Source organism: Convolutriloba macropyga, chromosome 9, assembly GCF_964194025.1.
Source record: "Convolutriloba macropyga chromosome 9, txConMacr16.3, whole genome shotgun sequence".
In the NCBI taxonomy this organism is placed as follows: Eukaryota; Metazoa; Xenacoelomorpha; order Acoela; family Convolutidae; genus Convolutriloba; species Convolutriloba macropyga.
In genome coordinates this window covers 49563624-49587306 of record NC_134476.1, presented here as the reverse complement: position 1 = coordinate 49587306, position 23683 = coordinate 49563624, and the positions used below count along the sequence as shown (strand labels likewise).

The window sequence follows — 23683 nt, the reverse complement described above, 5'->3', positions numbered from 1 at the left end:
ATCCTGATCTAGTATTGGACAATAACACAATAAAAAGGCAAAACAGTGATATTTGACTGGATATGGTCAATAATCATACGCTAACTTTCGTGCTTCCTGTACAGATGCTAATGACAAAAACCCATGCTTTTTTAAGATCGCGTTAAATGGTATCATCAAATATTCTCATTTGGTATTACAAGGCTGACATAGAACCTATTATTTCACTTAGTCTTCCTGTTTATGGTTGTATATCAAAAATTCAATTACTGCCTATTTTCATTATGCAAAACATATGATGAAAATTATTTAATTCAAACTGAAATTAGCTCATACCTGTGATTTATTAGAGCTGACTGTAGCATCAGATGTTCGAGACGAGAAAAAAGATGAATTTTTAAAATTTTTACACAAGCAATGACAAACAGTTGCCCAACTGGTAGCCTGAATTCTTTATTTATTTTTAACGATACGCAGTCTGTGAGTACAAGAGGGGTTAGCTTGGATCTGTTTCAGGTATTTCAAGTAAAATCTACTATTTTATGAAACTCGGTATGGTCTCATGGATCAAGACTATGAAATTACTATCTAGGCATGACCAAATAGACATAAGGCTAAAGAATGGACGGAAAATGAAACTAGCCCAGAAGCAAATTGAGAATATAATTGGAAAATACTTACCCAATAACGTTGTTTTTCAAGCAGTTTTGTTGTTTTTCGATTTAACCAATCAGTCGAGATTCTGAAGCACTTTTACATAAGGCCATGAAGTGAAAAGTGTTTACCTCTAAGGAGAGTTCAAATTGATACGTGATGTATCCCTAGTGATATTTAATGACGTTTTTCGTTCATATAATTACAGCCTCAATCAAAGAAACAAACTATTTCTATTTTTCCTTATACTGGATATTAGCGATTTTTTAGCGAAACAAAAAATTATTTCTGGAGAAACTATTGAATTAGATTTGAACTAATTTAAAAAACAAAAAGATGAAATTGCATTTGGAGCTCCGACTCTGTTTAGGCCTAGCAGAGGAATTAACCAGCCAAAACACTTAAAAAACAAAGTTTTTCTTTTTTTCGTCTAACCACAATGTCCACAGAACGCTGATTTTTAAAGCTGCCAAATTGTTCTCAAAAGAAACTTATAGCAATAGTATTAATCCCGTTTGTCTGTTTTATGTGATTTTTTGCTCGACCGTTTTTTTGACTGACTCATTTGGTTTTTCGTCCTTAAAAACCGGAAAAACAGTGGGCGCCCATTGGCAATAAGTTTCATTAGAGGCCCTTATCTGCATTTAGTGGTCTTTCAAGTGCTTAGTGTGATGGAGCTATCGGGAAGGCCGTAATTTAAGGCTAAAAGTGTGAAATTTTGAGACCCAAATGTTGCAACTTTCCCTATACTTTCGTCATTTATAGAACTTTTTGTTGAACCAGTCTAACAGGCTGATCAAAGTTGATAAAAATCTTTTGCATGAAATAATTTTTTATGACCATTTTAAAAGCCATTTGTTTTGGTAATTCCATATTTAGAAAAAATTTTTCAAGTTTTTTTCTGAAAATTGTTGTTATTTGTAATTTTTCAGGCCTATATGCCAAGGAACCTCCTCTAGGTTAGATAATAGCTTGCTGCATAATTTCTAGTGGCAATAGAGTGGTATTCAAGATTTTAACGTCACGATATTTAGAAATTTTAAGCAAAATTTGCAATTGCTTTCAATTTTTTATAAAAATTTTTTGTCATTATTCAGGGTTTTTTGGCCTCAGGGGTCAAAAAACCTCCTTAAGATCTTTACAATAAGTTACTGAAAAATTTTTATAAAACATGGAAAAGTTTTTTCAACTTTTTAATACCACAAATTAAAGCAATTTTTTGATAAAACATTCAATTTTTTTCAAGTTTTTTGAAAGTTTTTGTCAGATTGGGTAACATTATCCTGATCTAGTTTTGGACAATAACACATTAGAAAGGCAAGACAGTGATATTTAACTGGATATGGTCAATAATCATACGCCGACTTTCGTGCTTCTTGTACAGAAGCTAATGACAAAAGCCCATGTTTTTTTAAGATCTTAATAAATGATATCACCAAATTTTCTCATTTGATATTACAAGGCTGATATGGAACCTATTTTTTCACGTAGTCTTCCTGTTTATGGTTGTATATCAAAAATGCAATTACTGTCTATTTACTGAAAAAAAATTGGTGAAAATTTTTTATTTCAAACTGAAATTAGCTCATATCGGTGATTTATTTAAGCTGACTGTAGCATCAGATGTTTTTGGGAGGGCCTTAGTTTAAGGCTAAAAGTTTGAGTTTTTGAGCCCAAAATGTTGCAATTTTTCGTGTTTTAACGTCATTCATCGATTTTTTTGTCGGACCAGTCTAAAATTGAGGCTGATCAAAGTTGATAAAGGTATTTTGCAAGAAATAATTTTTCTTTGAGCTGACTGTAGCATGAGATGTTTACGATGAGAAAAAAAAGAATCTTTAAATATTTACACAAGCAATAACAAACAGGTGCCCAAATGGTAGCCTGAATCCTTTATTTATTGTTGAAGATACGCAGTCTGTGAGTACAAAAGGGTCTGTTTCAGGTACCTTGGGTCTGTTTCAGGTACCTCAAGTAAAATATACTATATTTGGAAATTCGGTACGGTTTTATGGGTCAAGACTGTTAAAATACTATCTAGGCATGACTTCAATAGACATAAAGTTCAAGAGTGGACGCAAAGTGAAGCTAGCCCAGAAGCAAATGGAGATTTTAATTGGAAAATAACAACCCAATAAGGCTGTTTTTGAAACAGTTCTCAATTTAACCGATCAGTCAATATTCTGAAGCATTTTCATATGAGCCCTCAAGTGAAAGGTGTTTACCACTAAGGAGACTTCCCATTAATTCGAAATCATAGCGAAATTTACTGAAATTTTTCATTCATATCATTATAGCCTCAATCAAAGAAATAAATTATTTCTTTCTCTTTTTTCCTAATAATGGATATTAGCGATTCTTTAGCGAAACAAAAAACTATTTCTGAGAAACAGTCGAAAAAACTGGTGGCTGAATTAAATTTGAATTAATTTAAGAAAGAGAAAGATGAAATTAAATTTGGAGCTGTGACTCTTTTTAGGCCTAGAAGAGGAATTAACAAGGCCCAACACTTAAAACATAAAGTTGTTCTTTTTTTGTTGTAACCACAATGCCCACAGTACGCTGATTTCTGAAGCTGCTAATTTGGTCTCCAACTAAAATTTATCGCAATAGTTTTAATCCCTATTGTATGTTTTTTGTGATTTTTTTGCTCGGCCGTTTTTTTGTCTGACTCATTTGGTTTTTCGTCCTCAAAAACGAGAAAAACAGGGGGCGCCCAATGGGCAATACGTTTCATTAGAGGCCCTTAGCTGCATTTAGTAACCTTTCAAGTGCTTAGTGTGATGGAGCTATCGGCAAGGCCGTAGATTAAGGCTAAATAATTTAGTATTTGAGCCCATAATGTTGCAATTTTTCGCGTTTTTTCGTCATTCATCGAATTTTTTGTCGGACCAGTCTAATATTGAGGCTGATCAAAGTTGATAAAGGTATTTTGCAAGAAATAATTTTTCTATGACAATTTTAAAATCTTTATGTTGTGATAATTCCAGATTAAAAAAAAATTTTGCAATTTTATTTGAAAATTGATCTAATTTGTAGTTTTTCAGGCCTAGATGCCAAGGAACCTCCTCTAGGTTAGATAATAGCTTGCTGCATAATCTCTAGTGGCAATGGAATGGTTTTGAAGATTTTAACGTCACGTTTTTTAGAAATTTTAGTCGATATTTGCAATTACTTTAAACTTTTTTTAAAAATTTTTGTCGTTATTCAGGGTTTTTTGGACTCAGGGGTCAGAAAAAGTCCTTAGAATCTTTACAATAAGTTACTGAAAATTTTTTATAAAACATGGAAAAGTTTTCAACTTTTTAATACCACAAAATTAAGCAACTTTGTTAAAACAATCAATTTTTTTCAAGTTTTTTGAAAATTTTTGTCAGATTGGGTAACCGAATCCTGATCTAGTATTGGACAATAGCACAATAAAAAAGCAAGACAGTGAGATTTAACTGGATATGGTCAATAATCATACGCCGACTTTCGTGCTTCTTGTACAGAAGCTAATGACAAAAGCCCATGTTTTTTTAAGATCGCGTTAAATGGTATCATCAAATATTCCATTTGGTATTACAAGGCTTAGATAGAACTTATTATTTCACTTAGTCTTCTTGTTTATGGTTGCATATCAAAAATTCAATTACTGCCTATTTTCATTATGCAAAAAAATATGATGAAAAAATTGAATTCAAACTGAAATTAGCTCATACCTGTGATTTATTTGAGCTGACTGTAGAATCAGATGTTCGAGATGAGAAAAAAACTGAATCTTTAAAATTTTTAAACAAGCAATAACAAACAGTTGCCCAACTGGTAGCCTGAATTCTTTATTTATTGTTAAAGATACGCAGTCTGTGAAAACAAGAGGGTTTAGCTTGGATCTGTTTCAGGTATTTCAAGTAAAATCTACTATTTTATGAACCTCGGTATGGTCTCATGGATCAAGACTATGAAATTACTATCTAGGCTTGACCAAAAAGACATAAGGCTAAAGAATGGACGGAAAGTTCAATTTCAATTTTAGCAATTTTTCAAACACTTTTTTGTCATTATTCAAGTTTTTTTTAACCTCAGAGGTCAAAAAACCTTCAGAGTTTAAATATAATACTGTAATTTTTCAAGATCATATTGTTTCAATCAAACAACATGATAAGTTAAACGATGTTAAAAAATGCTGTTCGAAATGAGAAAGGATGTGATAACGCGAGAACGTTATTAATTGATCCAAAACAAAGGTTTTTAACAAATATTTCAGTCAAGCTACTCTTTTAATGCAATTTTTTGTGATATCAATTTAAATTTCACCTGATGGTTTTTCGACTAACCATTCGACTTTTCGTTCTCAAAACCTGATAGACATCTTTTCTATCGCTTTTTTACCGCTTTTCACGAAATGCCAACAAAAAAGCTCCTATCTAAAAATTCTTAACAAAGAACATTATGAGCTTAATAATAACGAATCTGCAATTTCTACAAAATTCTTAGTTACACTATTGAGGCGAATTATTGGAAAAAATGGAGAAGATTCTACAAAGTTGATAGCGAACGAAAAAAAAAACAAAAAACCCGGCACTATTCAAGCGCTTTTGCAAAACTAGGAGCCCCTATGACGAATAATACTTTGAAAAACAAGGCGATAACACAAAGAACGCAATCAGGCAAGCAATAAAAAACAATTTTGAGGGTACTTTAAATCAAATTTTTTAAAGCAGCCTAAAACTTTCAGAGATTTTGTAGGTAACGTTTGTAGTAAGCAAAAGCAGAATACACAAATGCTCTTGTCTGACTGTTCAAATCAAACAAATACAGATAAACTAGAAATAGCAAATGCTTTTCATAACAATTTTATGATTAGATTTGGACTCCCTATTGCTCTTTTTTTCCAAGATGACTGCCTTAGAAAAATTTGGATGTGATCACTCATTATATTTGTATCAAATGATCTTGTTTGAATTAGAATATTTTAATTGGAAATTGCAAGACAAGGCAACAGGTCTAGTTGGAATAACTTCGCTAAATTAAAGAAACGCGGATTACCTGTAACAATTTATTAGGGCTTTTCAACGAATCACTAAATTTAGAGGAGTCTATCAAGTATGCTTGAGGTTCTCTCGAGTTTTTCATCTAGGCAAAAAAAGAGGAACAAAAACCAGCATAGACAAACATATCAGTCTATTTCTCTATTACTCAAAGTCAGCAAGGGTTTATAATGGGCCTAAAATGATCGAGTCTGCTCTTCTGTTGATAAATATATACTTTTGTATTCCAAGCAGTTCGGATTTTGTTTGAGTCATTCAACAGTCACGCACTCCTTGAAATAACATAGAGGTTTTGCATTAGGGAACAACAATACACATTGCTTTTATTGGACTTGCGAAAAGCTTTTGATCCTGTCAATCACGAAAGACTCTGAATGAAACTAGATCCTGATAGCATGCGGGGGATTGCATATGAGTGGTTCAAGTCGTATTTAAATTATAGGTATCGGTGTGTTCAATTAAATACGACTTGTTCCTGGTTTGGTTAGTACTTTGTACAGTTCCTCAGGGGTTAGTTTTAGGACTACTGTTGTTTATGGTTTCCATAAAAAAATGATACAACCTGCTTGTGTTCAAACAGGAGAGATGAAATTTTTGATTTGAGTAATGAGCTAGCTAATGCTATAAACCGTATAAAACAAAGGGCTTGCTCTGATAAAAACGGCAAATTTTACAGATTGGTTAATCGTGACCTGATCTAGTAACGCACAGTAACACATAAGAAAGGCAAGACAGTGTTATTTATCTGGATATGGTCAATAATCATACGCCAACTTTTGTGCTTCCTGTACAGAAGCTAGTGACAAAATCCCCTGTTTTTTTAAGAGCTCGTCAAATGGTATCACCAAATTTTCTCATTTGGCATTACAAGGCTGACATAGAACCTATTATTTCACGTGGTCTTTCTCTTTATGGTTGTGTATCAAAAAATCAAATACTGCCTATTTTCAATATGCAGAAAAAGAATTGATGAATATTATTTATCACGAACTGAAATTAGCTCATACCGGTGATTTATTTGAGCTGACTGTAGCATCAGATGTTTACGATATGAAAAAATTTCAATCTTTAAAATTTTTACACAAGCAGTAACAAACAGTTGCCAACTTGTAGCTTGTTCTTTATTTATTGTTAACGATACGCAGTCTGTGAGTACAAGAGGGTTAGCTTGGATCTACTTCAGGTACCTCAAGTGAAATCTACTATATTAGGAAACTCGGTATGGTCTCATGGGTGAAGACTATAATATTACTATACAGGCATGACCCAAATAGACATAAGGCTGAAGAGTGGACACAAAGTGAAGCTAGCCCAGAAGCAAACTGAGAATTTGATTGGAAAATGAAAACCAAATAACGTTGTTTAGAAACAATTCTGTTGTTTCTCAAATTAACCGATCAGTCAAGATTCTGAAGTACTTCCACATGAGCCCTAAAGTGAAAAGTGTTTACCTCCAAGGAGACTTCCCATTGATATGAAATCATAGTGATATTTAATGACGTTTTTCATTCATATAATTATAGCCTCAATCAAAGAAACAAACTATTTCTTTCTTTTTTCCCTTATAATGGATATTATCGATTTTTTAGCGAAACAAAAAATTGTTTCTAGAGTAACAATTGAAAAAGTTGGTGGTTGAATTAGATTTGAATTAATTTAAAAAACAGAAAGATGAAATTGCATTTGGAGCTGTGACTCTTTTTAGGCCTTGCAGAGGAATTAACAAGCCCCAACACTTAAAACACAAAGTTGTTCTTTTTTCTTCTAACAACAATGTCCACAGAACGTTGATTTTTAAAGCTACTAAATTGCTCTCAAAAGAAACTTTTAGCAATAATATTAATCCCTTTTGTCTGCTTTATGTGACTTTTTGCTGGACCGTTTTTTCGACTGACTCATTTGGTTTTTCGTCCTTAAAAACCGGAAAAACAGTGGGCGCCCATTGACAATAAGTTTCATTAGAGGCCCTTAGCTGCATTTAGTAATATCTCAAGTGCTTAGTGTGATGGAGCTATGGGAAAGGCCGTAGTTTAAGGCTAAATTTTGAAATTTCGAGCCCAAAATGTTGAAATTTTTCTTGTTTTTTTGTCATTCATCAAACTTTTTGTTGAACCAGTCTAACAGGCTGATCAAAGTTGATAAAAATTTTTTGCAAGAAAAAGTTTTTTTGACCATTTTAAAAGCTATATGTTTTGGTAATTCAATATTTAGAAAAAATGTTGCAAGCTTTTTTTGAAAATTGTTGTCATTTGTAGCTTTTCATGCCTATATGCCAAGGAACCTCCTCTAGGTTAGATATTAGCTTGCTGCATAATTTCTAGTGGCAATAGAATGGTTTTCAAGAATTTAACGTCACGATATTTAGAAATTTTAGGCAAAATTTGCAATTACTTACTGAAATTCGATATTTGAAACTTTGAAATTTTTTGTCATTATTCAGGGTTTTTTCGCCTCAGGGGTCAGAAAAACTCCTTAGGAGTTTTACAATAAGTTACTGAAAAACTTTTAAAAAACATGGAAAAGTTTTCAACTTTTTAATACCACAAATTTAAGCAATTTTTTGATAAAACATTCAATTTTCTCCAAGTTTTTTGAAAATTTTTGTCGGATTTGGTAACCGTATCCTGATCTAGTTTTGGACAATAACACATTAGAAAGGCAAGACAGTGATATTTAACTGGATATGGCAAATAATCATACGCTAACTTTCGTGCTTCCTGTACAGAAGCTAGTGACAAAAGCCCCTGTTTTCTTAAGATCTTGTTAAATTGTTTCACCAAATTTTCTCATTTGGTATTACAAGGCTGACATAGAACCTATTATTTCACGTAGTCTTCTTGTTTATGGTTGTATATCAAAAATTCAATTACTGTCTATTTTCAATATGAAAAAAAAGTTGATGAAATTTATTTATTTCGAACTGAAATTAGCTCATATCGGTGATTTATTTGAGCTGACTGTAGCATCAGATGTTTACGACGAGAAAAAAAATGAATCTTTAAATATTTACAAAAGCAATAAAAAACAGTTGCCCAAATGGTAGCCTGAATCCTTTATTTATTGTTAAAGATACGCAGTCTGTGAGTACAAAAGGGATTAGCTTGGGTCTGTTTCAGGTACCTCAATTTAAATCTACTATATTAGGAAAATTGGTAAGGTCTCATGGGTCAAGACTATTAAAATACTATCTGGGCATGACTTCAATAGACATAAATTTCAAGAGTGGACGCAAAGTGAAGCTAGCCCAGAAGCAAATGGAGATTTTAATTGGAAAATAACAACCCAATAACGCTGTTTTGAAACAGTTCTCAACTTAACCGATCAGTCAATATTCTGAAGCACTTTCACATGAGCCCTCAAGTGAAAGGTGTTTACCTCTAAGGAGACTTCCCATTAAATCGAAATCATAGTGATTTTAATGACGTTTTTCATTCATTCATTTCATTATAGCCTCAATCAAAGAAACAAACTATTTTTTTCTCTTTTTCCCTAATAATGGATCTTAGCGAGTCTTTAGCGAAACAAAAAAATATTTCTGGAGAAACTGTCGAAAAAGCTGTTGGTTGAATTAGATTTGAACTAGTTTAAGAAAGAGAAAGATGAAATTAAATTTGGTGCTGTGACTCTTTTTAGGCCTAGAAGAGGACTTAACAAGCCCCAACACTTAAAACATAAAGTTGTTCTTTTCTGCTGTAACCACAATGACCACAGTACGCTGATTTCTAAAGCGGCTAAATTGGTCTCAAAATAAAATTATCGCATTAGTTTTGATCCCTGTTGTATGTTTTGTGTGATTATTTTGCTCGACCATTTTATTGACTGGCTCATTTGGTTTTTTGTCCCCAAAAACCGGAAAAACAGTGGGCGCCCAACGGGCAAAAAGTTTCATTAGAGGCCCTTAGCAGCGCTTAGTAGTCTTTGCAGTGCTTAGTGTTAATGGAGCTATCGGGAGGGCCTTAGTTTAAGGCTAAAAGTTTGAGTTTTTGAGCCCAAAATGTTGCAATTTTTCGTGTTTTATCGTCATTCATCGAATTTTTTGTTGAACCAGTCTAAAATTGAGGCTGATCAAAATTGATAAAAGTCCTTTGCAACAAATAAATTTTTACGACCTTTTTAAAAGCTATATGTTTTATTAATTCAACATTTATAAAAAAGTTTTTTTTTGAAAATTGTTGTAATTTGTAGTTTTTCAGGACTGGGTGCCAAGGACCCTCCTCTAGGTTAGATAATAGCTTGCTGCATAATTTCTAGTGGCAATGGAATGGATTTGAAAATTTTAACGTCACGTTTTTGAGAAATTTCAGGCGATATTTGCAATTACTTTAAACTTTTTTTAAAATTTTTTGTTATTATTCAGGGTTTTTTGCCCTCAGGGGTCAGAAAAACTCCTTAGGATCTTTACAACAAGTTACTGAAAAATTTTTATAAAGCATGGAAAAGTTTTCAACTTTTTAATACCACAGAAATTAAGCAATTTTTTGATAAAACATTCAATTTTTTTCAAGTTTTTCGAAAAATTTTGTCAGATTTGGTAACCGTATCCTGATCTAGTTTTGGACAATAACACATTAGAAAGGCAAGACAGTGATATTTAACTGGATATGGAAAAGTTTGCAACTTTTTAATACCACAAATGTAAGCAATTTTTGATAAAACAATCAATTTTTTCAATATTTTGAAAATTGTCATTTTTTAAGGTTCTCTAGCCTCAAGAGCCAATGAAGCTCCTCTAGGGTTAAGTAACAGGTTACTCTACAGTTTGTAGAGGTAATGCAATGTTTTTCAAGAGTTCAACTTCATTTTTAGCATTTTTCAACAACTTTTTTGTCATTATTCAAGTTTTTTAAACCTCAGAGGTCAGAAAACCTTAAGGGTTTAAATAAAATACTGAAATGTTTATTGGCAATGGAATAGTTTTGAACGTTTTAATATTACAAATTCCAGCAAATTTTTGATGAAACTGATTTTGATGGTCTTTTTTTAAGTTTCTCAAGCCTCAGGAGCCAAGGAATCTTCTCTAGGGTTTGATAATAGTTACTACATAGTTTCTAGATGTAATGGGAAAATTTTCGAGATTGGAATAATACGATTGGAAGCAATTGTTTAAAATTTTTCAAGTTTTTTCCAATCTTTCTTGATATTTTTCTTGTATCAGGGAAATAATAGATTACTGATAAAATAATACTAGTTTCCAGATTTAATAAAATGTTTTTGGAGATTTCAATATAACGAATTTAAGCAACTTCTTAAAACGTTTTTTGCAAGTTTTCCAAGCTTTTGTTGTGAAAATTTTATTGTTTTTGGTTTTTTTCCTGCATCGGGCGCCCAGGGACATCCTTCGAGTTTTGATAGTAAGCTGTTGCACAGTTTGTTGAGTTAATGGAAAGCTTATCAATATCTTAATGGTTCAAGTTTTAGCAATATTTGATAAAACTTTTTTTTTCCAATTATTGACAAATTATTATGTTTCAAGTCAACGGATCTTTATGAGCCAAAAATTTAAGGATTGTAATTGAGATACTTCATATTCTCTTAAGACCATGAATTGGTTCTAAAGATGTTAATATCACAAATTTTAGCGAGATTTTGTTAAAATTTGCTTTCGTTTTAAAAATAAATGAAGACTTTTGGTTTTTGTCCAATTTCTGATTTTAACAATCTTTACTGGCCGACGAAGATTTTCAAGTCTTTGAGACGGCTTTCATGACAGAACAACTCCAGAGATAAAAATGGTTTTGATTATCTTTTCACAGCGAAATTTGGAAACTGTTGAATTTTGGCACTTCCCGTTTTTTTTCAATATTATTTAATTACTAACAAGACTAAAAAACTAGAGGCTGCAGTCGAATCTCATCGAAAAAAAATAAATTTATCTATCTCTATCTGTCGTTTGGGTTTCATTCCTTCTCTACCTTGTTCACGTTTTATCTCTCACACACACACACTCTCTCTCTCTTTCTTTCCTTAACTCTTCTATTGATATCGTTTTTCAGCTGTTGTGATGTGGCGTGATGTCATCTTATATTATCCTCACTTTACGTCACTTCAATTAAGCTAAAACTAGCTTCTCTAAGCCGTGGCTTGCTACTGACTAAGCCAACTGCTCGGTGTTCGTTTGAGAGCAATTCGCCCGACGTTAGTCGGTTAAGATCATATTGTTTCATTCAAACAACTTGATAAGTTAAACGATGCTAAAAAATGCTGTAGAACGTTATTAATCGATCCAGAACAAAGATTTTAAACAAATATTTTAGTCAAGCTATTCTTTTAATGCAATTTTTTGTGATATCAATTTAAATTTCACCTGATGGTTTTTTGACTTACCATTCGACTTCTTTTCGTTCTCAAAAACGTCATAGACTGGTTAAAATGGGAGGCATTGATTTCTTTTAGAGCCTTACGGCTCACTTGTACCTAATTCTGTTGTTCACCAAAACTAATTAATGGACAAATTTTCATGGTGTGAAGGGCGTAATCAGAGATTTGGGGTCTTTCCCCTTATAGCCCCCATGAATTCATAGCCCCCCATTACTACGATGGGGGGTGTAGGTCACCTAAAAACTAAGCGGGGGGCTATAATTGGAGAGACCCAAGATTTGCAACATCCCACTTAAATTGCTTTTTCGAAGTAAGTTTTTTATGGCTCTCAAAGAAAGTTTGTCGCAATTATTTCAGTGCAGCAGTCTTTTTATTGAGTTTTTTCGATTGATCAATTTTTTCTTTTGACCTTGTTAAAATTTAGTCCCCAAAATTGGAATGAACAGATGGAAACCAGAGGTCATTCAGTTTCCTTAGAGCCTCTTGGTACATTAGTTTCTATTCTAAACACGCAATTCTCCGAAGCAGTTTATGAGACAAAAATTCATGATATGAAGGGTTCGTAGAATTTGACCCCTCGTCTTTTAAAACTTTTGCTAAGTTTTTCTGATTTGGTTAAGTGTCACTGAAACAACATGAAAAAATCAATGCCGGCAGTTAAAACTATACTTTCAGCCAATCTATTGAACAACAGTAAAAAGAGATAGAGTTATTGTTCATTGTGTTCATAAGTCTTTTTCTGCGACAGACAGAGACAGAGAGAGAGAGAGAGAGAAAATGTAGGCGTCAAAAACCTTTTCTTGAGTTAATAGAGTTGTTTTTGCACAGAGAAGAGTTATTGTTTTGTTTAAAAGCAGTTTATGTGCAGTTTCAATATTATCATTTCAAATGGTTAATTGCAATCAATTGATCGGTTGGGAGTGTTAAACACAATTTTGAGGGTGATTAGTCTTTCAGATGTTATTTTGAGTTCATTTAACCGTTTTAGACGTATATTTAGAAATTTATGTGTTTTTACTCTGCAAGATTTTTTTTATTGGAGTTAGTTTTAATAGATTCGCATCAATAAAAAGTTGTTTACCTAGTTAGTTCAAATTGCGGCCTGTTTATTTGTGTCGCCTTTAATTTTTCATATTTTATTACTTCTATTAAAGCTCTGCGTTTTCTGCCATTGTTAATAGAATGAATTAATCCAATGATCGATTGAACGCATTTTTCGAATGAACGCATTTTTCGACTACACTTTATAACAGGTTGTATCGGAGCTTAGGTTTTGATTACAAAGTTTTTTTTTCACTTTTATGAAAAGGTTCTAAATTTATAGATCGTCGTGTTGTTCCTTTTGGTGAAATGGTATTCTAAATAATTTCGGTAATTCCATACCGAAAGTTGCTAAATTTTGCTAAAAAATTTTTGCCAATTTTAGGCTTGTTTTAAAATGCAAGCCGATGCCCATTTTTTTCAAACTTAAGAGTATTATTGCATGACAATTTACTGGATCTCAAAAGACTCATTTTTTTTCAAAAAGCTTGTTACGATTACGGTCAAAATGGGAGTTAGGTTTCCCATTAACATAAATTACAATTCAGAAAAAAATATAATAAAATGATGTCTGTATTTGATAGAGCTAGTCAAGTGAAATGAAAAGAAAACTATCTGACGTTTCTAAAAACTAAAAAAACATAGTTTTTTTTACATCGCTTTAACATACTGCTTTGATCAGCTGCTACATTAACTCAGTTCGTTATTTGTTTCGATCCCCAGCTGGCTTCTACCAAAGGAAACGGCTCGCCGGTAGTTTGAGAATAATTAGACCGACATAGGTCGGTTTCATTTAACTTGTTCCTGATCCAAGCAGTCAGGTGTTGGCTTTGATTTTTAGGTTTAGGGCCCATTTTTAACATATATGTCATTGCAATTTTTTTCTTTGATTTTTCGAGTTCAAGCTGGGGAGGCTGTTTAGTGATTCTATGTTTATTAAGGGATTTTCTAAAAACGGTTGCTTGAATCAATAGAATTTCAACTGAAATTATTTAAATTGTTTATCTGAAATTGTTCACCACTCTTTTTGTGGTAAATATTTAGATTGCTCAAAATCAACAGCCTGAACCTGAGAAGCCAGTAGATTTGGATTGGGGGCCAGAACATGCAATGACATTTGAAGGAACACCCGAAGGCCAAATGTCCCATTGTGGACAACTGAGCGGCTATTATTATCCTCAGGTGATTAACCACTTTGTTTCTTTAGGCATGAAAGTTTTACGGTAATGTGAGAACTTTTAGAAAATTGATCTTGTCTTGACATAGGTCTGGGATCTTTTCCGTTTGTCCCCCCCCCCCCCCGCCCCCCAGTACGTTATGCTCCCCCCAGTTACAGAGCACGTGTCATTACATAGTAAATCATTATGTAAAAATATTGCACGTGCATCTGGGGGTTGCAAATAATATGCACCCACTAAGCTGGGGGGGGGGCACAAACGGAAAAGATCCTAGGTCTGTATAATAATGATATGTCTGAAATTTTATCAGTTCTAAATGATATTGTCTGATATAAGGTTCCACAATCACATGAGATACGAAGCAACTCGTTTTAATTATGCGTACTCATGTGTTCCTAAATGTAATTGCGTTTTTAAACTGTAACCTAGATTGAGTGCAACAGAGCATGCTCAGTTGTTTCTACAACACCAAAATTGAGCTCAATACATAAGGATTCTACCAATTATTTTAGGATCTAACTATTTTTTTTTGGATTGAGAGTAAGAACTGCAAAAATTTTTCGAAACTGGAACAAACATAGACCAATCGGTTTTCGACAAAATAATTATTCGGCTGGCCATGTCCGATTTTGTTTAAGAAACCTGTAACTAATAGCCAACCTCATCTTTTCAGCAGGTTTTTATTGCGCTCATTATTTTTTTTAAAATTAAAGTTCAAAGAATTTGAGGTGCTGTTTATTTACGACTCGAAGAGGTGTTTTGGAGAAGCAACTTTTTTCATTTGAGTGAATTTTGAATCCGGAATTGAAACTCAGGAAAAAATTGGAATGGTTTGGTTGTTGAACGAAATTGAAAAATGGGGTGAAAAGTGGTTTTTGTTTAATAGCCGCCCTCATCTTCTCAGCCGGCTATTATACCGCTCCTTTTTTACAATTCAAAGAATTTGAATTGTATTGGGGCGCTGTCTTTTTACGACTCGAAGCGGAGTATTGGAGAAGTCCTTTTTTAATCAATTTTATTGGAGTGATTTTTGAAGCGGGAAATGAAACGCGTGAAAAAATTTGGAGTGATTTTGGCGCTGAACAAAAGTGAAGAGCGGAGCGAAAAGAGAGTGGTTTCTGTTCATACCATTGTTTTTGAGAGAGCGATAAATTGATGTGCGAAAAAATTTTCTCCAAGCGGCTTTTAAAAGCTGTTTTTTTTGCAACTTTTGATGGTTATGAAGTTTGATTCTAATTTTGTATTAGTTTTAGGTTTGTTTTGATACGAAATGAAGGTTTTAAATAGTTAATTTGAGTTAAATGCTAATTTGGAGGTTTTTGATCTGTTTTGCTGATTTTCAAACGAAATTTAATGATTTTTTGCCTGTTTTTTTTTGTTTTAATGCTCTAAATGGGATTTGAATAGAAGAGTGTTACTTAAGGAATAATCATATACCAAGTGACTAAAGTTTTCGTGGAATAAATCATTTTTTTCTGAGGAACATTGACAGAAAAATTGAGATATTTTAAACCATTTTTCTTTTCCTTTGCAGTTTTTCTTTTTTTTAAAAAAAAAATTCTTAGAAAAGTTTCTTAACCTATTATGACTTGGCCATTGTCTTGCTAGTTTTTTATTGCTCTAGTTGCAAAGGAACTTTTCTCGGCTTTATGTTTCCCTGTTCTGCTAAAACCCTCTTGAAGTTTTTCTAGTTTTTTTTGTTCAATTTGTTTTTGAATGCCGTTTCTTTTCTTCCTTAATTTTTTATGGCATTTGTGGAGGTTCAGGGTTCACAATGATTGTTCTAGTTGTTTAGTCATAAGTATGGGCAATTTTCTCCTTCGAGTCGTTTCCGGAATTCTTCCGGCTATGTTTTTTTTAAGATCTGTTCACACATTTTCATGATTTTTGAAGTCAAATTGGGGTAGTGATTTTGGTCACGCCGAAAATAGAAGTGGAGCGAAAAAGCAAGTGGTTTTACGGCGTGAAATTTTTTTGCTCTAAATTTAAAGTAGAGTTATTAAACGGTGTTTGAACAAAAAATAGCTTTCTCGCTAGTGGTTTTTTGTTCACATGAGGCAATTTCACTTTGATTTTTACTGTTTTTTCGATTTTTTGGATCGGTTTTTTTTCTAAATGGCTTATCCAATCCATTCAGAGTCCGTTCTAGGACTAGTTTTCTGTTGATTCAATGAAAATTCTTTGAATTGTACGTCAGTACTTGTCCTGCTATGTTTTTTTACTTCGTCGAACAAAAAATGTTTTGCTTTACCTCATTTTTCCGCTTTTTCAACATTTTGCGTGAAAATTTTTTTGACTTCTCGAGTCTAGTTTCTCACTTCCCTCATTCTGCTAAAAGTGATTTTGAACATCAGGTGCTCAGCAAAGCAACACAAAATGAACAGAGTCAGTATAAAAAATTGAAAACGGGATAAACACAAAGCCCAATTTTAGATGCCCGCTATTTGAACGTCGTTCCTATAAGTCTTAGTTACCATCTCTAATGCTTACTCGTATTGATAGTAGCCCCAGTAGCCTCTCTCTAAGAAACAGAAGTACGTTATGTTCAACTACGAAATGCCATCAAAGTAAATCGGACTTAAAAAGTGTTTTTGTACAAAAATTTTTTTTCAATATCTTCTACTCTTTCAATCCCGATAGTGCTCATTGGAATCAACGGCGGCTATTTCCCGGCAATCTGCTGGGTATGTTTTCAAGTTGTTTTTAAACTAATTTGTGTTCCTCAACTTGCGTAGACATTGGGGATGTCTATTGTTGAATTTAGTTTCTGCTGCATTTTGAATGTTTTGATGTAAGTATTAATTCGTTTTTGCAAATTTTTTGCTTATTTTCACCTATTTCTCCTTCTTTTTTCCTTTTCGCTACTTTTTACTGTCCAATTTTTAATCAAAAATTCTTAAGTGTTGCTTTTGGAAGTCACTGGACGCTAAACTGGCCTTTTTGAATAAAAAACGATACATATTTCGAACTTTTTCTGTTTTTTCGCTTCCTCCGCTTTTTTATTGTATAAATTGGCAATGTGTTGTATTGGTGTATGGTTGGCCAGAAGTAGTAGTGTAACAGAAAAATCAGTTGAAAGTTCGGAATTGTTTAGGCCATGTCAGATTTTGTTTTAAATGACCTGTTCACTGAAATATTACAACTGACCTGTTTTAAATAACCTGTTATAGATAACTTGTTTGATATGACCTGTTCATTGAAATATTGTTTTGAAAGTTCGGAAATTTTTAGGCCATGTCAGATTTTAATTTATATGACCTGTAATTAATAGAATTCCTCAACTTCTCAGCAGGCTTTTATTGCGCTCACTAATTTTTGAAATTAAAATTCGAAGAATTTGAATTGTATAGGGGCGCTACCTTTTTATAACTCGAAGAGGCGTATTGGAGAGGTCATTTTTTTAATTCAATTTCGTTTGAGTGAATTTTGAGTCCGGAAACGAAACGCGCGAAGTACATTTGGAGGTGTTTGGGTGCTGAACGGAATTGAAGATTGGGGTGAAAGCAGAGTGACTTTTTGTTCATGTCAGTCTTTTTGACAGATCAAGAAATTGAGGTGTGAAAAACAAATTCTGTCTGCGATCGGAGTTTTTTGTCCATGGACAGCTTTCTAAAATTGCGTTTTCTGTATTTTTAGTTGAGAATTTTATAATATTGCTTTATTTCTCAGTTTTTTTTTTGAGAGAGTTGCTTTAAAAATTTTGTTAATAAAAATGATTTTTACACCAAATCACAGACTTTTTCAGGTATTTGGTGAATTTTACGCAAATTAAAGCCCTCTGTTTTGTTTTAGTGCATTGTGTGGTTTTTGTATGGACGCCTATCAACAAAGAACATTTTACATACCAAATGATTACAGTTTTATTGGTATTAAACCAATTTTTGACAATAAACTGACATTATAGTTTTGTGATTTTTTTTCGTATTTTCCAAAAGAATTTTATTAAAACAAAAACAATAATAAGGGTTGCTAGATTTTACTTTTTCTAGTTGTTTTTAAACTATTTTGTGTTTCTCAACTTGCGTAGCAATTGGGGATGTCTATTGTTCAATTTCGTTTTTGCTGCTTTTCGAATGTTTTGATGTTAGTATTAATCCGTTTTTGCAAATTTTTTTTGCTTATGTACACCTATTTCTCCTACTTTTGTCCTTTTTGCTTCTTTTTACTGTCCAATCTTTTTTTCAGAGCTTTTCAATTGGTGCGTTTGGAATTCACTGGATGCTAAACTGGTCTTTTTTAAATAAAAATACAATACAAATTTCTGTTTGTTTTGTGTTCTTTTGCTTCCTTCGATTTTTGGATGATTGTCCAGAGGTAGTAGTGAAAATTCTAGTTCTTTGAAATATTTGTTTTGAAGTAGTATTTTAGCAAATTTTTAATCTTTGAAATTTTACAGAAAAAAAAATGTTTTTTTTTGTGTTTGTGTCCTTCATTTACTTTCCTTTGCCTCAGTTTTCTCTGCTTGAACTTTTTTAGATGGAAATTGAACGTTTTTTAAACTTCTTTTAAAGCAAATTTTATTAGATACTTCTTCGTCTTGTCTGGTCAGATGTTTTTTCATTGTTGTTTTTTGTTGTTATTCACATGTCATTGTTAAAATGATTTGTGTTATTAAGTAGGATAGGCCTTATATGAGTTAGAGTGGTCAACTTCCTTCTTCGGTCATTTCCGGTATTTTGCCGGCTATGTTTTTGAAGATCTGCTCATTTTTTCTATGATTTTTGAAGTCAGTTTGAATTGTTGATTTTGTTCAAGCCAAAACAAGGGGTGGAGCAAAAAAGTCTTCGGTTTAAAGGCGTTAAATTTTTTACTAAATTCCGTTTTCTCGCTTGTCGTTTTTTGTTTACATGTTAAAATATGACTTCGGTTTTTACTTCTTTTTTGACTTCTAGAAGGGATTTTACCTCTAGATGTTTTCTCAGATCTATTTATAATCCATTTTAAGTCTAGCTTTTTGTTTAGTTTTTGAAAATTTTCTACATTGGAGTTAAGGTCTTGTCCGCCTATTCTTTTAAGAAGATCGGTTCACACTTTTTTCTGATTTTTGAAGTCAAATCGGAGAAGTGATTTTGATCAAAATGCTTTTAAACAGCAGTTGCACGGTAAAATGTTCTAAAATAAAACATAAGCAGTATCACGAAAAGGGATAAAATATAGAAAAACGATAAACATTGAAGTCAAATATTACATGCCCGCTACTTGAAGTTTGTTCTTATAAGTTTTAGTAACATCTCTATTGCTTATTGGTATTGATACAAGCTTTTGTATCCTCCCATTGAGTAACAGGAGTATTTCTAACAAGATATTGAAATGAAAATAGTTTGCACTTTGAAAAAGTTTTCCGAAGTCAATCAGTTTTTTTCCAATTGTTTTGTTCTTTTAATCCCAATCTGCGTTACGGGAATCCCAATATTCTGGGTGTGTTTCAGTTTTAGTTTTTGTATCAATTTCTGTGAAGTGGCTGAGCGTTGCGTTTTTAGGTCCTTTTTAGTTCACAAAATTATATTCGTTATAAAGTTTTTCATATTTTTTCATCATGGTCCAATTCAAGAGATTACAGTATTTATTAAGATCATTAATTGCTCTCAAACAAAGATTGCAGCAATTGTGTTATTCCTATGATCATTTTATGCGATCCTTCGCTCGGCCGATTTTTCGTCTGACCCATTTGACTTCTCCTTCTCAAAAACGGGATAAACGGGCGATTCAACAAAACTGTTTTGAGGTAACTTCATGGTGTAAACGACGGCTCTTAACCTCCCACTCAATCAACCCCGCCTCCCACTCACCCCTCGTTCCTTTTTGAGCAATTTGCACGACATTACTTGGTTGTGTCTTAGCGTTGTGTTCCAAAGTAATTATTTTCATCGGTTACTTTTACAAAATTAAGCTACGGATACATATAATAAGCCAAAGAAATAGCATTTGGATCAATTCAGCGCTGTAACAGATCACTTTAAATGTAACAACCGATTTCAGTTCCGAAACATTGCATCTCAAGAGTCGTTTAACATTTTGCAGTCGGAATTTATGTTCAGTATAACTTTATTGGGTTCGTTGATTTTGAACAGACTAAATCAAAACAAAATCGCAGAATTTTTTTTGTGCATTCAAGTGACACTTGGTAAAACGTAATGTCCCATTTTTATAACAAATATATTATAGTTACTTATGGCTATAAATTGATCAGAATGAGTTTCATTGAAGGAGGAAAGACAGATGCCTCCACCTCCACCAGAGAGAGATGTGAGTGAAGAGTCCAGAGAGTTTATCAGGCAGGCCAAACGGGACCTGGCAAGAGTAGTTAGTAATAGTTGCATTGTCATTCATTTAATTGCGCCGTAATTGCATACACATACAAAAAGAGTATTGCAATATCATTTTTAAAACTTATCTCAGCTAAATCAGAAATACTACAGAAAAAAAACAACTAAAAAATTATTTGCCTAATAAACATTTGCAGAATGCGCAACGTTTTGAAGATATTTGGATCACTGAAAATGTAACAAAGATGTCAAGGAAAACTTTGTATAAATCCAATGTGACAATCAATGGGTCAAAATATAAGAAGGGGGGGGGGTTGCGTCTTATTGCTGATCACAAAACATTCTTCACCGAAATTCAGGAGCCACCTAAGAAATATTAGAAGCGAATTTGAAAGCAAATGGGTTGAAACAAAACAATCAAATAGTATTAAGAAAATGAAGTAATCCAACAAACTCGCCTTCTAGGAGGAACAAACTTTGAGGACAGATGTTTACTTGGATGTACAGGTGGTTGATAATGATAATGCTATATTAGAAGAGAAAAAGATAATGCTTAGCGGACATATTAGCATCAAAGCAATAGAAGAAAAAATGAAAAACAAATCCAGAAACTATAATAGTTCAAAACGGTCTAAGTGTATAAAATTTCCAGAAGTGATAAAAGTACCTAAAATGAATGATAGAAAATACATATATGATTACGAAATATCTGACATTTCTGTCTAAAATTCGGTTTATCATAGTCCAATTTAATCTGCTCATTTTGCGTTTTTCCCCGTCCAAAGAGCCCAAAACACTTTTTCTAAAACCGTACCTCGCGGAAAAATATAAAAACAAAAAATTTTTGTTTAGTTTTTGGCCGTGTCACAGGGATTATATATAAATGATGCTGTTATAATTTTTCGGAAAAGGTTTTCCAAATCACCTAAATTTAATCATTTTGTATCTCCCATTTCATTCCGACAGGAGATCCAAGTGAAAGATTGAATGTGAACAGAAAAAACAAGCATTCAGCAAATGTTAACGCAAATCTTCTGTTCGAAAACAATTTTGGTGATTACATAACTTTGAAGAAAAGATTGATTAATGGTTTGAGTCTCCAGTTTTCGCAGTTGGGAGATTCTAACACCGTCAGGAGAACACCTCTTCTACTGGGCCTAAAGGAAATAGAGACTGTTTCCTCCGTTATTTTTGCAAAAACAGAATGTGTCTAAGAATTTAGTTAGCTTGCATTTACTAAACCAATCGGCCCGTCTAGCATACTTCCGTGAGCAATGAGAGGTTCAGTGACAATCTTAGCAAAAAATATATTCTTTTTCATTAACAAGTGGATCTAAACTTTTGTTGTCCCAGTATGTCTCAAAAAAGTATGTCCCACTTTATATTCTTAGTTCGAAAACAATTTGTAGAAATTGCCATAAAATACCAAACAAGGAACACCTTAACAATAAAAGAAATTTGAACGAGCCTAATTCAATTTGGCTTTGCAAAATGTTAGTCAAATACTTCTTTTCCCTAGTCGCGACCAAAAGTTAATCTTGCAAGATCTTGCAAGATATTTTCAAAAAAAATTAGTCTTGCCAGATCTTGCAATGCGGCAGAAATATACACTATTTTGTTGAACGATGTCTCGTTTACAAAAAACACTACTGAAGAATCGAATCAAGAAAAATTTATAAACATTTACTTTTTTAGTGTCTTCAGAAAAATGATGCACACGGCAGCAATTTGGACTGACTCAAAGAGTTCATATCTCAATTCCAGTGTTGATAGGAGTTGTCTAGTTGTCCCTAAGTGAACGATAAATCAGTTTCATGCGAAATAATTTTTTACATAAAGTGAACGTTTTCTTTCCCAAAAAAGTCAAGTCTAAAAAAAAGAAGCTCCGATTTCGGAAACTGGTTACAAGCAGGTAGCCAAAAACCAGATTTCCATTTTTGGAGACAATTTTTTTTCCAAAAAAAAAGATAATCTTGCAAGATCTTGCAAGATTAACTTTTTTTACGACTAGGGTTATATAACAGATTTGTTAGGCATAGATGTGACCAGACAGAACCTGTTGCAGTTGGCTTTCTATTTTTATTCTGCGCTTTTGACGCAATAAACCACCAAATAATAATTAACCAAAAATTGTTTTTTTTTAGTTCAACAATTTTAATTCAACAATTTGTTTTGATAGAGCTTAAACGGCACTTTAACAATAATATGGAAATCCTCCGGTGACTAGAACAAAATATATAAAACAAAATGAAAGAACTTTTCATGAAAACGAAAATTCTCTTCCCAAGACCCTAAAATCTATTTTTTTGCGCGACTGTCTACACAAGACTGGAATTTTCTGCCACGCGAACTGAGGTGACTTGAAATTCTAATTAGATTCAAAATTTTTCCTATACTTGACTCTCTTATATGTCAAATAAGGAGCACGCTAAAGAAAGGGATAGCGTAATTGTGATCATGTGGATTGAAAAGAAAAAAAACTCCGTGAAAATTTTAACTCATAAAGATTGAGCTTCTTTTACGACACCGGTCGAACTAACTAAAAATTTTTTTCATTTTTTTAAAGTTTTTTTAAATGAAATTTTCTCTGTAATACGACTAATCTTTTTTGTTTGTGTTAATGAATACACAGCCCATTAGATTGGTGTTGAAAGGTTAATGATACAATTTCCAAGAATTCAAGTGTTCTGCTTTAAAGCTTATAGTCTCTAGGTATAAAAACATGCTAATTCCGTTTAGGTGAACCTTCTCGCAGATTCAGAAGAAAACACTGCATGGGAGCCAGCACTTGTAAGCATCTCAAGATAATTGAATAGAAAATCGGATCTTTTCCGTTTGTGCAACCCCCCCCCCCCCCGCTTAGTGGTTGCATATTATTTGCAAACCCAGACGCACGTGCCATCTTTGTACATGATGGTTTACTACGTAATAGCACGTGCTCTGTAACTGGGGGCGCATTTTAGTTCCGGAAAAATCAGTAAAATCTATCCGCATCCCATCACCATTTTTCCCCAACACACCTCCAGATGAAAATAAATGATTTCAGACATGTATGAACAAAGCAATGCATGGTTTTAGTGCTCCGCTTCTATCTTGTCTAACCCAAATGCTCCCAAGTTGCGGATTCATAAAACTTCATTGTTAAAAAAATCAACATTTCTGGCAATAGTTGTTAGATTTCTACAAGAAATACGGTGGAAGTCGTGAAGAGTGA

At 33.0% G+C, this 23683-nt stretch overlaps 1 protein-coding gene across 1 annotated transcript in view; it reads left to right on the top strand.

The window, feature by feature from the left end:
- Window positions 1-23683, top strand: part of LOC142346251 (uncharacterized) — a 240673-nt gene that overhangs the window by 33194 nt on the left and 183796 nt on the right. The window contains exons 7-9 of the mRNA XM_075398767.1: window positions 14070-14207; window positions 20411-20506; window positions 23209-23259. Coding sequence (XP_075254882.1) covers window positions 14070-14207; window positions 20411-20506; window positions 23209-23259 — 285 coding nt within the window. The remainder of the gene's footprint in view (window positions 1-14069; window positions 14208-20410; window positions 20507-23208; window positions 23260-23683) is intronic.